A 16,153-nucleotide genomic window follows, 5' to 3' on the forward strand; every position below is an offset into this window, starting at 1 on the left:
TCCAATATCGTTACTGAATGAAGATGAGCTCAAAGAGCTCCTCTATATAAGAGGAGCATTTCTCCCTTAATGACTTATGAAACGATTTGCTTGCCCATCACTACTGGGCAAACATTGATAGCTTAAAAGACACATTCATTTTAAGGAACCTTTAATGGCTTCAGTTATAAGTTCTTTTTTTTTTTTTTTAAATTAAATATAATTCAAGGGTGTTTTAGGAAAAGGTTATTTTTTTCCAAAACGCCAAATTGAAATGCTGCAAAAAATGTAGCACTTCAGTTTTTAGCAGTTTGGAACAAATCGTTGCTCCAAACCGCTGAAGAACCAAACAAATTTTTTAGCATTTTATCTCTGGTCAAAATGTTAAAATGACGGATCTGTCAAGTAAATAAAAATAAAAAATATATAGTTTTCTTTCATTATAACCACATCTCAACTAAAAGCCTAAGCTGATAGTTGGATTGCACATTAATGACTCAACACGCCCCCTCACGTGTGCGGTGGGTTCCAAGCAACACGTGGACCATAGTCGCTTATGGGTGACCTTTGGTCTGGTGCTGATACCAAAATGAAGAATGTGCTCCATCTCAACTAAAAGCCTAAGCTGATAGTTGGATTGCACATTAATGACTCAACAAGATTCAGTACTTATTTGTTTTTATTTTATCTTTTTTTTTTTTAAATTTCAATCCTATTCATATTTAACTGCAAATTTAATCGGCAATTTTATTATTACAATTATAGATTAATTATTTATGACGGAAAAATGATGTGATTTGAGACAAATTAGTTAATATCTAATGGATTATTAGTACAACAAATGACTATTACAACAAGTTTTATAAACGGTAAGTAATATATTAGAATCCCATTTGTATTACAAAATTAATAGTATATATGGACTAAAAGTTTATATGAAAATTAACTAACATATTAGAGCTGAGTTGAAATTTTTCACATAAAATTTTGTAATATATTAATATGTATTTAAAACGGGGAAATAGAAAATTCCAACGAAATTCTTTTTTCAATTCATTAGATATTAGTTAATTTTCATATAAAATTGTATTACCAATCTAGATTTATTAATTTTTTACTAATTAATTAATATTCATATTAGTATATAGTGTACAGTAAGTAATATATTAGAATCCCATTGAGCCTCATTTTAATATTTTTTTTTTTAATATAAAGAAGATGATGATTGCTTTGATGGGGTGCAGTATTGTTTACATTTGGTAAAATATTTTGTTATTAATAATTTCCTGGAAATATTTAAAAAATCTGTTATTAATAATTAACTAATTGACTAATTGATATGTATTTAAAAAGAATAATTGACTGAGAATAAAAATTACACGGAAATTAGGTCAATTGAAAGATGAAGTGAATATTAATAATTGACTGAAGTTAAAAATGATTCCAAATTAATCAAAATGAAAAAGGAAATGGCAGACCGTCCAAACAATAGTATATGTAAATTGGAAAAGGAATCTATTGTTAATATTTGACTGAAAATATTAAGAAAAGAATATGTAATTAATAATTAACTAATTGATATGTATTGCCAAAAATAATTAACTGAGAATATAAATGACACGGAAATTAGGCAAATTGAAAAAGGAAATAAATATTAATAATTATTTGAAAATTAAAAAAAATCTCCATATTAACTATTTCGAAAAAAAAAAAAACGAATTAACTACAGTATAGGTAAATTGGAAAAAGTATCTGTTATTAATAATTGATTGAAAATATTAAAAATAAATGTGTTATTAATAATTAACTAATTAATATGTATTAAAAAAGAACAATTGACTGAGAATAAAAATGGCACGAAAATTAGGCCAATTGAAAAAGAAAATGAATATTAATACTTGATTAAAAATTAAAAATGATCACAAATTGATTCAAATGAAAAAGAAAATGGCCAGATCGCCCAAACAATAGTATAGATAAATTGGAAAATGAATCTGTTATTAATAATTGATTGAAAATATTAAAAAATTAATCTATTATTATTAATTAATTAATTGAAATGTAGTAACAAAATAATAATTGACTGAAATAAAAAATGACACTAAAATTATGCCAATTGAAAAAGGAAATGAATATTAATAATTGACTGGAAATTAAAAATGATTCCCAATTAACTATTTTGAACAGAAACAGATTAACTATAACATAGGTATTATATGGGATACATATGGATCTGAACTCATTGATTTTCAGAGGAAATAGTCATGCAATGGGCAAACTATTTTGAGAATACTTTGCACAGAGAAGATTGTTACTACGTTATTGCATGACTATGTTAATTATATGGTAATTAAAAAAGGAAATGAATATTAATAATTTACTGAAAATTAAAAATAATCCCGATTAACTATTTCAAAAAGGAAACAGATCAACAATAGTATAGGTAAATTAGAAAAATAATCTATTATTAATAATTGACTGAAAATATTAAAAAATCTATTATTAATAATTAACTAATTGATATGTATTAAAAAATAATTGACTATGATTAAAAATGACACATAAATTAGGCCAATTGAAAAAGGAAATGAATATTACTATTTGACTCAAAATTCTAAATGACCTCGATTAACTATTTCAAAAAGAAAACGGATTAACTATAATATATGTATTATATGGGATACGTATGAATCCGAGCTCATTGATTTCTCAGACAAAATATATAGTAATGCAATGGGCAATGGTCAATTGTATGTGGCTTTTCTCGAATCACCCATTCTGATGGCTTGAAGGTGTTAGCTCTAGACGATGATGAACAAGATTCTGTTGTTACTACCAATATCGTCTACAAAGAGGTTTTCAATAATGTGTAGTTCCAGCCAGTGATATTATGTTTTCTTTTTATGCGAGGATGACAAAATTTATATATATATATATATATATATATATATATATATCTACACAGAAATTATATCTTCCATACAAATAAATTAGGATAGCAAATGATTTATATAACTGATTTAAGATTAGTTTAACGAAACTAGAATCACCTATGATATGTGTGTGTATATAGTTATAAATTCTAGCGAAGATTCCTTTTATATATATATATATATATATATATATATATATATATATATATATATATATTTATATATATATCAAAGTTTTAAATAAAGTTATATATTGAGAAAATGAATTTAAATTTCTACTATACAAACTACAAACCAGCGGTAATTTTTTATTTTTTATTTTAAACCACCCCCACAAAAGAATACTATTAATATGATTTAACATGTGAATAACGCTAGGTCAAACTGCTTTATTTAATTCAACAGTTTAACTGGTAGCTAAGCTAGGTGAAGAGTGATTGGCAATTGTAACATAATATAGTGGGTAACACGATAGGATTGGAAAATCAAAAGTTGTTCTTGAACTCCAATGATTTCAGTTTAGACATTACTTTACTGTCCTGTTGTTTTAATTCTTATTCTTCAAGAAATACCCACCACTACTCTAATCACCCCTCTTCCATTAATGCAACTCACATTGTTGCATCTAGTCTTCTCAAACAGGCAGGGCCTAATTTTTATTGGGATTAGAATTTCAACTTTAATCTAGTGGCGGAGCGAGAAGTTCTCATATTTAAAGTTCTCTAAAGCCCATTCTATGTTTTGAGCCTAATGATGATGACTTGTCTATTAGAGTAGTAAATGGTATCTGCACGAGCTTAGCTCAATGGTCGGAGTGTGTGACAGTGTGGGAATTATGTTTAAAGTGGACAGATTCCTTGTGCGCACTGAGGGCATTTGGCCTTGTCTACTAACCCATTGGGAATTATGTTCAAAGTTTGAGTCACCGTGATTTACATCCTCCCACATGCTCTGTTGGGTCGGAGTGTGTGAGGGCCCTTAGGGTTGGGGATTCAACATATCATTGGGATAACTGGATAAGAGTAGTAAATGACAAATTATACCGTGCACAATGCATTGTGCGTCCTGGCCTAAAACGACGTCGTTTTGTACCTTTTTCGTGTGTCTGCTGTTAATTCCTTAAAAAAAAATTTCATGTTTCGAATGTACAGAATTGTATAATAGAAAACACATGATTTTATAACTGAAAACACAGAATTTTATACCTGAAAACACAAAATTTTTATAATTGAAAATCCTCATGTTTCGAATGTACAGAATTATATAATAGAAAACACGTAATTTTATACCTAAAAACATAGAATTTTATAACTGAAAATTCCCATGTTTCGAATGTACAGAATTATATAATAGAAAACACAGAATTTTATACATGAAAACACAGAATTTTATACTTGAAAACACATAATCTTTTTTAAAAAGATAAAAATCCCCTGTTTCGAATGTACAGAATTTTATACCTAAAAGCACAGAATTTTATACCTGAAAACACAGAATTTTATAACTGAACACACTTACATTTTCGTCGCGTTAATTCTCCACACAACTTAACAAAACAACGTCGTTTTGGGAGGCGCGAAGCGCACATTGCTATGTGCGCCCTGATGCGCGGTATAACGAATTAAATTCTTAAAAAAGTAATTTTAAAAACGTGTTTGCTATCAACGACTTTTTTTTTTTTTTTTGAAAGCCAAGGAAATCAGATTGCATTAAACTGAAGACGAAACAAAGGAAGGAGGAAAATCCCTCCAGACAGTACGAGTGTCAACCGCACTACCATGCTTTGCTAAGGCATGAGCTACCGTATTGGCATCTCTGTGTACAAATTTAATGGAGCATGAATGAAAAGAGCGAAATAAATGCAAACATGAATCTAAGATAACACCTAGGTACGAACGATAGGAACTCGCATTGCGAAAGCAAGAAACAAGGACCGCACAGTCCGAAAAAATCACAACGTTGTGAAAATTGTGTTCTTGTAGCCATGATAGAGCTTCTCGTACTGCCATGGCTTCAACTAGGAGAGGATCATACGGGCATATAAGAGGTCCGTTCGTAGCCGCAACAAAACCGCCCTCTGTGCTGCATACATAAAAACCAAAAGACGGGGACGTGCCGTGGAATCCGGCATCAGCGTAGCAGATTATCGCGTCCAGCGGCAGCCACGTCGCCATTTCCGGTGCTGTCGGCAGTAAGGGGGCAGCCGGAACGAGGGGAGCAGCCGGAATGGGGGGAGCAGCCGGCGTGTTGTTCGATGCCCAGGCAGACCAAGTACCGTGAAAACCGTGACATAGATGCGAGGGAGTCGGTAGAACAAAATCCCAAACAACCATATTCCGAGCTCTCCAAATTTCGTAGAGTATTCCACATATCTGTTCTTTTAGAAACCCAGCAGATATTGCTGAGCTTCCCAACCAAGCCTCCACCCACTGCATAAAATCATAACCATCAACGTTAGGGATAAGAAGGCGTGAAACATTCCACACACGTCTAGCATAAATACAAGTGCATAAAATATGCATAATATCCTCCTCATAATCTCCACAAGCCGGGCAAATATTAGGAATCTCTACTCTCCTTCTAACCAAGTTGGTAATAGTTGGCAAAATATTAGAAAGGGCCTTCCAAAGAAAAATCCTCCACTTGGAAGGGACCCTAAGCTTCCAAATGTTGTTCCAGACTGCGTCTGGGGTGGTGATCAACTCCCCTTGGTATCTATAGCCATCTTTAACCGTATATTGTCCCCTGATATCCCCTTTCCAAAACCAGTCATCCTTGAAATTAATACTCATTGGGATTTGTAATATTAATCCAGTATCCCTGGGATCAAACAATTGAGAAACCAGCTCATGGTTCCATCTCCCCTGATCATGATCCTATAGGTCAGCTACCATGAGATCCGGGAGTTGGGTAACTTGATCAGTAAGCACAAACGGATTCTGGGAGTCAGGTAACCACGGGTGCTCCCAAACCTTGGTTGTTCTACCATTACCAATTCTGCGCCTGCAACCACTACGAATCAGGCTCTGACTGGTCATAATGCTTCTCCATACATAGCTCGGATTACCTCCCAAGGAGGCCTCATAAAAGGTAGTATCACGATAATATCTTGCCTTAAAAATTCGGGCCATTAAGGATTCCGGATTGGTTAAAAGTCGCCACCTCTGCTTCTCTAGTAGCGCCAAATTAAATTCATGCAGCCTCTTAAAACCCATACCACCATGTTTCTTAGGCACACACATCCTATCCCAGGCCATCCAATGTATCCCATCCACCGTGGTACTCTTACCCCACCAATACATGTTCATCAATCTTTCCAAAGAAGCACATAGCGATACAGGCAACAGAAATATACTCATAGTGTACGTAGGCATTGCTTGAGCAACACTTTTAAGAAGTACCTCTTTACCTGCCATAGAAAGCAGCCTCTTATTCCAAGAACCAAACCTCTGTCTCAGTTTCTGCTCCACATAGGAAAAAACAAATTTCCTGTTCCTACCAACAACTGAGGGGAGACCCAAATATTTGCCAAAATCCTCCGCCTGCTCCACCCCTAAACCCATGGCAATAGCATCCCTGTCCAACAAAGTAGTATTTCGATTGAAAGAGATGTTAGACTTATGAAAGTTGACAGATTGGCCCGAGAATTGCTCATATATTTCCAAACAATGCTTCACCTCCATGGTTTCCTGCATGTTAGCCTTGAAGAAAAGTAGTCTGTCATCCGCAAAGAAAAGGTGGGAGATGGGAGGGGCCCACGCGCCACTCTACAGCCATGGATCCGTCCTTTAGCCTGGGCATCCTGCAACAATAAAGACAAGCCCTCCGCACAAATGATAAAAAGGTAGGGTGAAAGTGGGTCACCCTGCCTTAGACCCCTCGTGGGCAAGATCTCCTCACTTGGTTTCCCATTGACCAGGACCCTATCCCTGACTGTCCGCACACATAGCATGATTAAATTAACCCATTTAACATCAAAACCAAGCCCCAACAACATTCGTTCCACAAACCTCCATTCCATTCGGTCATAAGCTTTGGCCATATCTAGCTTCAGGGCTGCCTATCCCACTCGGCCCAATTGTTTCCTTCTCAGATAGTGACCCACCTCAGATGCAATAAGAATGTTATCCAAAATAAGCCTACCTGGAAGAAAAGCACTCTGCGACTCTGAAACAATGTCATCCAATAGCGGTTTCATACGGTTAGCTATCATCTTAGCCATTACTTTATACACAACATTGCATAAAGCAATAGGCCTCAAATCAGCAACCAACTCAGGGGCAGCCTTTTCCGAAATCAGAACAATATTGGCATCATTCAATTCAGGGGGAAAGGAAGATTGAGATAAACATGCAAGAACAAAATCAGTAAAATCCTTACCAATGAGATCCCAGAAAGACTGATAGAACCCCGGATTCATTCCATCCGGTCCTGGCGATTTGTCTTTACCCATGGCGAACAAAGCATGTTTCACTTCTGCAGGCTCGAAAGGACGAAGCAAGTCATCATTCTGAGCACGAGTGACACGGGGTGATAAGGTATCCACTTGAAAAGCACCTATGTCCCCATTTGTCTGAAAAATCTGCTTGTAATAATCCGTCACCAGAGAAACAAGCCCGTCACCCTCCTTCCATACCCCATTCCTATCCTTAAGCCTCACAATGGAATTTTTCCGTTTACGGTGCGTGGCATACTGATGAAAGAACTTCGTGTTCCGATCCGCCCCTTGTAGCCAGTGCTGCTTGGCCCTTTGCTTCCAAAAAGACTCCTCTTGCAACAAAACAGTACTCAATTGCCCATTAAGTTGCCTGAAGCGTCCTAAGCAAATCGGGTCCATCTGGCCTCTCAAACTATTCATCTCCCGTTTTATCGCCTTAATTCTGAAACCAAACTTGTGAAAATATTCTCCCCCCCCCCCACTTCTTGAGACCACGGCCATACAACCACAACCTCTCCTGGAAACCAAGCCCTTGCGTATTTGAACACTCCTTCGTCACCACTTCCCTACACCTTTCATCCCCTAACCACGCGTTCTCAAATCGAAAATCACGCGCCTGCCGTGATGATCCCAAACCATACACATCAAGATAGAGCGCCGTATGATCCGACCTCACAGTTTGAATGTTGTATAACTGGGCATTACCATGAAAACCCCTCCAGGCTGCATCCGCCACCGCCCTATCCAGGCCAGCCGTTCCTCTACCCAATCCGGAGTCCCCTTACCCTGTTCCCAAGTGTAAGGATATCCCAACATAGGTAAAGTAGTCAAACCACAGTCCTCCAAAGCTTCCCCGCAACCCTCCAACCACCGTGCAGGATGCGGGCGTCTCCCCCTTTTCACATATTGTGACAACAGATCATTGAAATCCCCAAAACCACCCAAGGTAGGCCTGACGTGTCCTTAAGTGATTTTAAGAAATCCCACGCCTCCCTCCTCCTCGAACTCTGAGCATAGCCATAGTAACAAGTCAATCTCCAATGATGTCGGTTTGGTAGGGACACCACTAGATCGATATGATTGTGGGAATACTTAATTAAGCGAGCACTATTATTCTTTGCCCAGAGAAAACCCATGCCACCCTTCTGCCGCACACTATCCACACCAAAACCGCCCTCAAAACCAAGTTTTACACGGAGCCTCTCAACATGGCCCCTATCCACCATCGTTTCCATCAGGTATACAAATTCAGGCTTCTTCTTGGACACAAGGTCCATAATCTCTCGAACTATCTGTGGATTGCCCAAGCCACGACAGTTCCAACTTAGAATACTCATTGAGGAGGGCGGTCCTGCTCTACAGGTCCCGCCAAACAAGAAGAGTCTACGAGCATCACCCCCTCACCGGCCACCATTCCACCCGTCACCTCACCATTCTCCCCCCTCCTCCGCTTCGGATCCATCCGCACACCCTCATCCTCTCCCACCTGAACAGCAACCCCAGCCACGGCATTGGCCGACCTTAACATGCCGGCACCAATACCCCCCATTCCCGGCCTGACTTGACGCACACCACCCGAGAACAGTAACCCACCAGCCACCTGCCCCAGCTGTGGTCCCGCACCACGGACTTGTAAATCCGCCGCCTTATCGAGACCCAAGCCACGATGCATCCTCTCCCCTCTCTGTAACCAATTCTCCCCAACCGCCTTCGCCGGAGGATTGCCCCCAGCCTTCAAACTCAAACCAAACGGGTACTGAGCCGGTTTCAAACCAGACATACGGGCATCTAAACAAAATTTATCTGTATGCCCTAACTTCCGACAAAAGAAACAGAACATATGTAAACGTTCATGCCGAAAATTTACCCATGTCCAAGAATTGTCACGCAAAATCATCTTCATGCGTCTCTTCAGCGGAGCCGAAACCTCCACCGTAACCTTGACCCTATAAAACGTCGTCCAGGGCCTCACAAAATTCCTCTCATCCAGCCCCACAAACAGCCCAAGAAAGTCCCCGACTTTCTCTAGCACTTTGTCCGTTCGATACCCGACCGGCAAGTCGTGCACCTGTACCCAAAAATCAATAGTATTCAGCAACACTTGGGTAGGATGTTCACCTGGACGAAGCGGTTGACATATCAAAGTAGCATTCTCAAACGCCCATGGGCCATTCTCCAACACATATGCCAGATCAGTATCGTGATAAAACATGAACAAATAAAGATTCGGTTGAATCTCAGCAACTTGAATCCCCTTTAACGGCCTCCAAACGGACGCCATCACCTTCCTCATCACATCGAACTTAATGCTCCTATCAGTAAGAAATCGTCCAACCATCTGCCAATACTGCACCGCCGCCCCCTCCGCTATCACCGATCCATCCTCCTCGCCGAATCGGACCCCCGCTTCCTCCTCCTCCAACGTGATATCCGCACAGCTCTATACGATATCCTGGACATCCATACTGGCCTACGAATCAAGAAGCATGAACGGAAGAGGGAAAAAAACTGTAGATGCCGAACCAAAAGCCATCGAAAAAAAACAACAAAACTCCAACCAGATGAAGTCGATCCAGTAGACAGCACAGCTTACGTTTATATTCTGCGCTCAAGCAAACAAATCAAGAGAAGTCGAGTCGATTGTGTACGGTAAGAACATGCAAAAGATACGAAAAACCCTAGATACCCGGGAGAGAGATGGAAAACCCTAGATGCCAGGCTATCAACGACTTTATTGTTAACATGTTTGATGATATTTAGAAAATATAAAATTTAAATCATTGAAATGCAACCATTTTTTAAAATGGTTAGTGACTCTATTACATTATAGTATCTATTCAAACATATTTTCTCAGAAACACAAATAATTAATAATGCCTTTACTAAGGTTCAATCTCATGACCTCCCATATAGAAGATGTCATTACATTTCATCTGAGCATAAGGTGCTTGGCAAAATGCAACCATTTAATTTGTTTAAAAGGTAATTTTTTTTTTAAAATCTCTGGTAATATAATTTAACATTGCCACGTGCAAAGAATGAAGTGAAACAAAGAGCGAACAAAAATGTAATTTGATAAATGATACACAATTTTCATTACTGTGAATAGTAAAAGAATCCAACAACCCCTATCTTGGAGCAATAACTATCCCACCATTCAAGTAACCATATCTAGTTGATTCACACCCTACGAAAAATCTTTTTTTTTTTCTTTTAAGTAAAAGACTTGTTGAAAAAACTTAGGGTGTATTTAGAAACCGGGACAGGTTTTCAATGTTTGTGAAGTGAAAGAGTAGAAAATTTGAGTCAAAAGAAAGTGATTATTTGGTCAAACTAAAATATATCATTATTTTATTAAAAAATGACTTATCCACTTTGTTTGGGAAGTTATTTTCCAATTTCCACACCAACACCACTACCATCACCACATCACCAACACCATCACCACCGTTGTTGCCACCACCACCACCACTTATTATTATTATTATTATTATTATTATTATTATTATTATTATTATTATTATTATTATTATTATTATTATTATTATTATTATTATTATTATTATTATTATTATTATTATTGGTGTTGTTGTTGTTGTTATTATATAACATATAACACCACCATCATCACTACCAACGTAACACCACACCACCAACATTGCACCGCCACCACCACAAACACTACCATCACTAACACTACTATCACCAACATTCTACCACCACTACCACCAACATCACCACCACCACCACCACCACCACCACCACCACCACACTGCCACCACAATACTACCACTACCACCACCTTCACCACCACCACCACACTACCACCATTTATATGACTATTATAAATGTTATTATATTCTATACAAAACAATTAAAATGTTTAATTATACAAACAATTCTGCTCATTTTTCAGAAATGAACCAAACATACCAAGACAGTTTTTTAGAGTGCAACCAAACACCAGAAAAAAAAAATATTTTTTGGAAAAGTACTCATTTTCTAGAAATTTTTTCAGAAGTCATTTTCCTATTTTCCAAACACCCTAAGCAAAATTGACATTTAAACTAACCATTTGAGGTATTAATTCGTGTGAGATTCACTTCCGATTTGGCTCGAGTCAAGAAAAATTTGGATTATCTTAATTGAGAGGAAGAATTTGATATATTATATTTTCAAAATGGATAATAGACGAATTAGAAATTGATTATGAAAGTATACATTACCCATTAAAGTTTGGAAAATCGAATTTTAGAAGGCGTTCGTTTAACATTCGAAAAATATCTAAGTTTACACTAATACATACAATTCAATTTTAAAAAATTTAAATTGTATAGCATAAATGTTTCATTGGCGTAGAGGAAAGGGTGCAATTTAAATCTCAAAATAAGATTGTCTCCAAAAATAAAACTAGCAAATTAATACTCCAATAGCATGGACAAGCTAGGGCTTAAAACTAGAAATTTAATACTACATGTGTACAATAGCCTGGACAAGCTAAAGTTTCAATTTAAACTAGCAATTTAATACTCCAATAGCCCAGACAAGATAAGGCTTAATGGTTCAGTGGGCAGTATTTGGGTGAAGAGATCAAGGTTTGAATCTCGGCAGCGGTTGTGTGGGAATTATGTTTAAAATGGACAGATTTCTTGTGCGTACTGACATTTAGTCCTGTCCGCTGAACTATTGAGTCACCGTGATTTACATCCTCCCAAATACTCTGTTGAGTCGAGATGAGGGGGTCCTTAGAGTTGGAGATTCAACCTTTTGGGAGAAGAAGGTAAGGCTTAAAACTAGCAATTTAATTCTCCCACATTAAACTAACTGTATGCAAATTTATTACATTTTTTGCAGACTAGGTCCCGCATATACCGTGGAAAGCGTTCTACAGGATACGTGTTAGTATTCCGGTGGCAAAACCCCTGCGTCGGAGGATGAAGTTTGCTAAGCGGGATAAATCGTGGTGCTGGGTGAATTTTAAGTATGAGAGATTACATACTTTTTGCTTCTTCTGTGGTTTATTAGGCCATTCATACAAATTCTGTTTACAGGAAAGGAATTCCACTCTTACTGTGGATCAATATCCGTATCGGGCAGAGATGAAGGCGGGGTTGTCACGAGGGCCAAGACCGGTGGGTAGTTCTTGGTTGGTACCCGTGGGGGGGGGGGGGGGAGGAGGGAGGAGGTGGTAGAGGATGAAATTGGGCGGGGTGCTTCGGGAAGGGAGGTGGCGGTGGTGGATGGGGGGGAGAGGCCGAATGTTTGGGGGGGGAGGGCGAGTGTTGGGGGAGTTCCGACGGGGCAGCCAGTTGATGGGGAAGGGGTGACATGCGGGCCTAAACGGCGTAGAGAGGAGACGAGGGGTGGAGAGGGAGGAGGGGGGAGGGTTAGGGAGGATGTGGCAATGACAAACGTCTCAAAAAACTTGACTATGGCGGGTTCTGGTTCCCAGACCCGCCCGTCCCAATGAGTACTTTGAGCTGGAACTGTCGTGGCTTGGGTGATCCACGTACAGTTCGAGAGGTGCTGGATATGGCATCCAGAAAGAAACCTGATTTTATCTTTTTAATGGAGACAAAAGTTGCAAGAGATCATGCTGAGCGGTTACGTGTGAAGTTAGGGTTCCAGGGGTTGTTCTATGTGGATAATAGGGGGCGGAGCGGTGGATTGGCTCTATTCTGGAGAACGAATGATACAGTGCGTCTATTAAGTTACTCTCGTAACTATGTGGATGTGGAAGTTCGGGTAGATGGTCTAGCACCCTGGAGGATGACGGGTTTTTATGGTTTCCCGGATTTTGGTGATAGGGAGGAGTCTTGGAATCTTTTGAGACGCTTAAGGTTCCGTTCTATGTTACCTTGGGTAGTCTTGGGAGATTTTAATGACTTACTATTTCAGTATGAGAAAAGGGGGCGGTGCAGGCATCCGGAATCTTTGTTGAGGGGTTTCGGTGAAGCGCTGGAGGATTGCGGCCTGATACAGATACCCATGATTGGTTATCAGTTCACATGGGAGAAGGGGGAGGGGACAGAGGATTGGGTGGAGGAGAAGTTGGATAGAGTGGTGGCGACTGATGAGTGGCGGGGAGTGGTGGAAGGGGCCCGGGTATATAATGTTCTGACTAGAAGATCGGATCACTCCGCTCTCTTTCTAGACATTCGGCCAGGAGAGGGATTCCGGGGTGGGTCGCGCCAGTTTCGTTTTGAGATGGCCTGGCTGCTGGATGAGGGTTGTAGGGAGGTGGTGGAGGAGGCGTGGGGTGGAAGGTTTGCAGGCCCGGATAGAGAGATGTGGTATAAGGTTGCAGAGGTGGGGTGGTGATCGTTTCCATAAGTTTGGGAAACGGATTGCTAATCTCAAGAAACAGCAGTTGAATTGTCGTGGTCGTGTGAGCCCTGAGGCGTTAGCAGATTTCCGCCATTTAGAGTCTGAACTAGTAAGATTGGAGAAGCAAGAAGATGTATTCTAGAGGTAGAGGGCGAAGCAACATTGGCTTCGTGGGGCGGATGCGAACACTCGCTTCTATCACAGGTATGCTTCTGCCCGTAAACGAAAGAATACTATTTTACGCCTTAAAGATGAGTTGGGGGGGTTGGGTAGATGGTGAAGCAATGAAAGCAGTTGTGATGAATTACTTTAATAATATTTTTGCTGCTAACCCCGATGTGAGTAATGGAGCAGACTTTTTTGCCTCTATCCCAACTCGGGTTACCCACACCCATAATGAATGGCTGAACCGGCCGTTTGACCCAGGAGAGGTGAAAGATGTGTTATTTGCTATGTTCCCAGACAAAGCTCCGGGACCGGATGGAATGAACCCGGGATTTTATCAAAAATTTTGGGACATAGTTGGTCCAGATGTGACTAGTTGTGTGTTGCAGTGCCTGAATACGGGGTCTTTGCCGACTGGGTTAAATGAATCGAATATTGTGCTAATCCCGAAAACACAGTCCCCCGAGATGGTCACGGATCTACGCCCGATTGCCTTGAGTAATGTTGTTTACAAGGTTATTGCAAAGGTAATTGCTAATCGTATGAAGCCCCTGTTAGGCGATATTATTTCTGTATCGCAGAGTGCTTTTATTCCTGGCAGGTTGATTACTGATAATATCTTGATAGCTGCCGAGGTTGGACATTTCCTGAATAGGAAACAGTTGGGTAAGGTGGGATGGGGAGCATTGAAGCTGGATATGGCAAAGGCCTATGATAAGATGTAATGGACATTCTTGAAGAACATGATGTTGGCGTTAGGCTTCCAGGTTGGATGGGTGAATCTTATCATGGAATGTGTCACTACTGTTTCGTATAATATTATGATTAATGGTGTGTTTGGAGGACAATTAATCCCATCTCGCTGGCTCCGTCAGTGAGATCCTCTGTCCCCATACTTGTTTCTTATCTGTGCAGAGGGGTTATCATTATTGTTACACCAGGCCCAGGCCAGAGGAGAGGTTCATGGTTTAAGGGTGGCGAGAGGTGCCCTAGCTCTCTCACATCTCTTGTTTGCGGATGACAGCCTCCTGTTCTTTAAGGCAAATGTTGGTGAGGCACAGGCAATTAAACGATGTCTTACTGATTATGAGAAGCTTTCTGGCCAGACTATTAATTATAATAAGTCGAATATATGTTTTAGTAAGAACACTCAACAGGTGGAGAGAAATGTGGTGGCGACGGTTTTTGGGGTTCATCAGGCACATAACTTTGGAAAATATTTGGGGCTGCTAGCTTTTGTGGGGAGGAATAAGCGGGCAGTGTTTGCTTATGTGGAGGATAAAGTAAGGAAAAGAATAGGCTCTTGGAATAAAAAGCTTTTGTCTCGGGCAGGTAAAGAAATTTTACTCAAATCAGTGGCGCAGGCAATGCCAACATTTACTATGAGTGTGTTTTTGTTACCTGACTCGTTATGCAAGAACCTGGAACGTGTTATGAATAGATTTTGGTGGCGCAATGGAAGGGATGGAGGGGGAATACATTGGCTAGCCTGGGACAAGTTGAGTGTACCAAAGAAATATGGGGGCCTAGGTTTTAAGGATTTGAGAGCTTTTAATGTGGCTATGCTGGGTAAGCAGGGCTGGAGATTTTTGACAGATCCCAATTCTCTGGTCGCAAGAATTTTTAAGGCAAGATATTACCCGAATACAGATTTTTTGAATGCCTCAGTGGGGAATAACCCAAGTTTTCCATGGAGAAGTATAATGGCTGCCCAGGGACTCATTAATCGAAATGTTAGACGAAGAATTGGAAATGGAGACTCAACTTTAGTTTGGGGACACCCGTGGTTGATGCGTGGATCTGAGCCAAGAATATTATCAAAAAAGCCTGCTCATCTTGGGGAAGTTAAAGTTTCAGGATTAATTGACCCAACATCAGCTACCTGGGACACACCGTTGCTTAATGAGCTATTTTCGGCGGTGGAGGTGGAGCAGATTTTGGCTATTCCAATTAGCCCAGCCTATGATGATATGTAGTATTGGCATGGGGACCCCAAAGGGGTTTATACGGTAAAAGCTGCCTATCGTAATTTAATGGGAACCATAGACGAACCCCAAAATGGGTTCACATCTTGGAATAAAATTTGGAACCTCAAAGTACCCCCGAAGTGGAAAGTTTTCTTGTGGAGAGCTGTGAGAGGAGTATTACCCACCACCATGAACCTATATAATAGGAGGGTAGATATCCCATTAGCATGCCCTTTGTGTGCTCTAAACTCTGAAAATGTTTTACACTCTTTGGTACAATGTGAATTTTCTAAAAGTGTGTGGAATATTTCGGGATTTGTTGCGCAGAGTACGGTGGATGATGA

The 16,153-nt window shown here is 39.6% G+C and overlaps 4 protein-coding genes across 4 annotated transcripts; 2 read left to right on the forward strand and 2 right to left on the reverse strand.

Moving 5' to 3' along the window:
* Positions 1 to 4,621: 4,621 nt before the first annotated feature.
* LOC109185260 lies at positions 4,622 to 5,704 on the reverse strand. Its single transcript, XM_019335239.1, has one exon. It carries the CDS (start codon positions 5,702 to 5,704, stop codon positions 4,622 to 4,624), a length of 1,083 nt encoding a protein of 360 aa, XP_019190784.1.
* Positions 5,705 to 5,788: 84 nt separating this feature from the next.
* On the reverse strand, positions 5,789 to 7,770 carry LOC109185261. Its single transcript, XM_019335241.1, has 2 exons — positions 7,018 to 7,770; positions 5,789 to 6,601 (listed from the first exon to the last, which is right to left on the reverse strand). Exons 1-2 carry the CDS (start codon positions 7,768 to 7,770, stop codon positions 5,789 to 5,791), a joined length of 1,566 nt encoding a protein of 521 aa, XP_019190786.1.
* A 5,046-nt stretch (positions 7,771 to 12,816) lies between these two features.
* On the forward strand, positions 12,817 to 13,671 carry LOC109185262. Its single transcript, XM_019335242.1, has one exon. The coding sequence runs from the start codon at positions 12,817 to 12,819 to the stop codon at positions 13,669 to 13,671; it is 855 nt and encodes a 284-aa protein (XP_019190787.1).
* Positions 13,672 to 14,566: 895 nt separating this feature from the next.
* Positions 14,567 to 15,818, forward strand: LOC109185263. Its single transcript, XM_019335243.1, has 2 exons — positions 14,567 to 14,609; positions 14,758 to 15,818. The coding sequence occupies exons 1-2, from the start codon at positions 14,567 to 14,569 to the stop codon at positions 15,816 to 15,818; spliced, it is 1,104 nt and encodes a 367-aa protein (XP_019190788.1).
* Positions 15,819 to 16,153: the final 335 nt, after the last annotated feature.

The sequence above is a fragment of the Ipomoea nil genome, unplaced genomic scaffold (assembly GCF_001879475.1).
Source record: "Ipomoea nil cultivar Tokyo-kokei standard unplaced genomic scaffold, Asagao_1.1 scaffold1317, whole genome shotgun sequence".
Lineage (NCBI taxonomy): Eukaryota > Viridiplantae > Streptophyta > Magnoliopsida > Solanales > Convolvulaceae > Ipomoea > Ipomoea nil.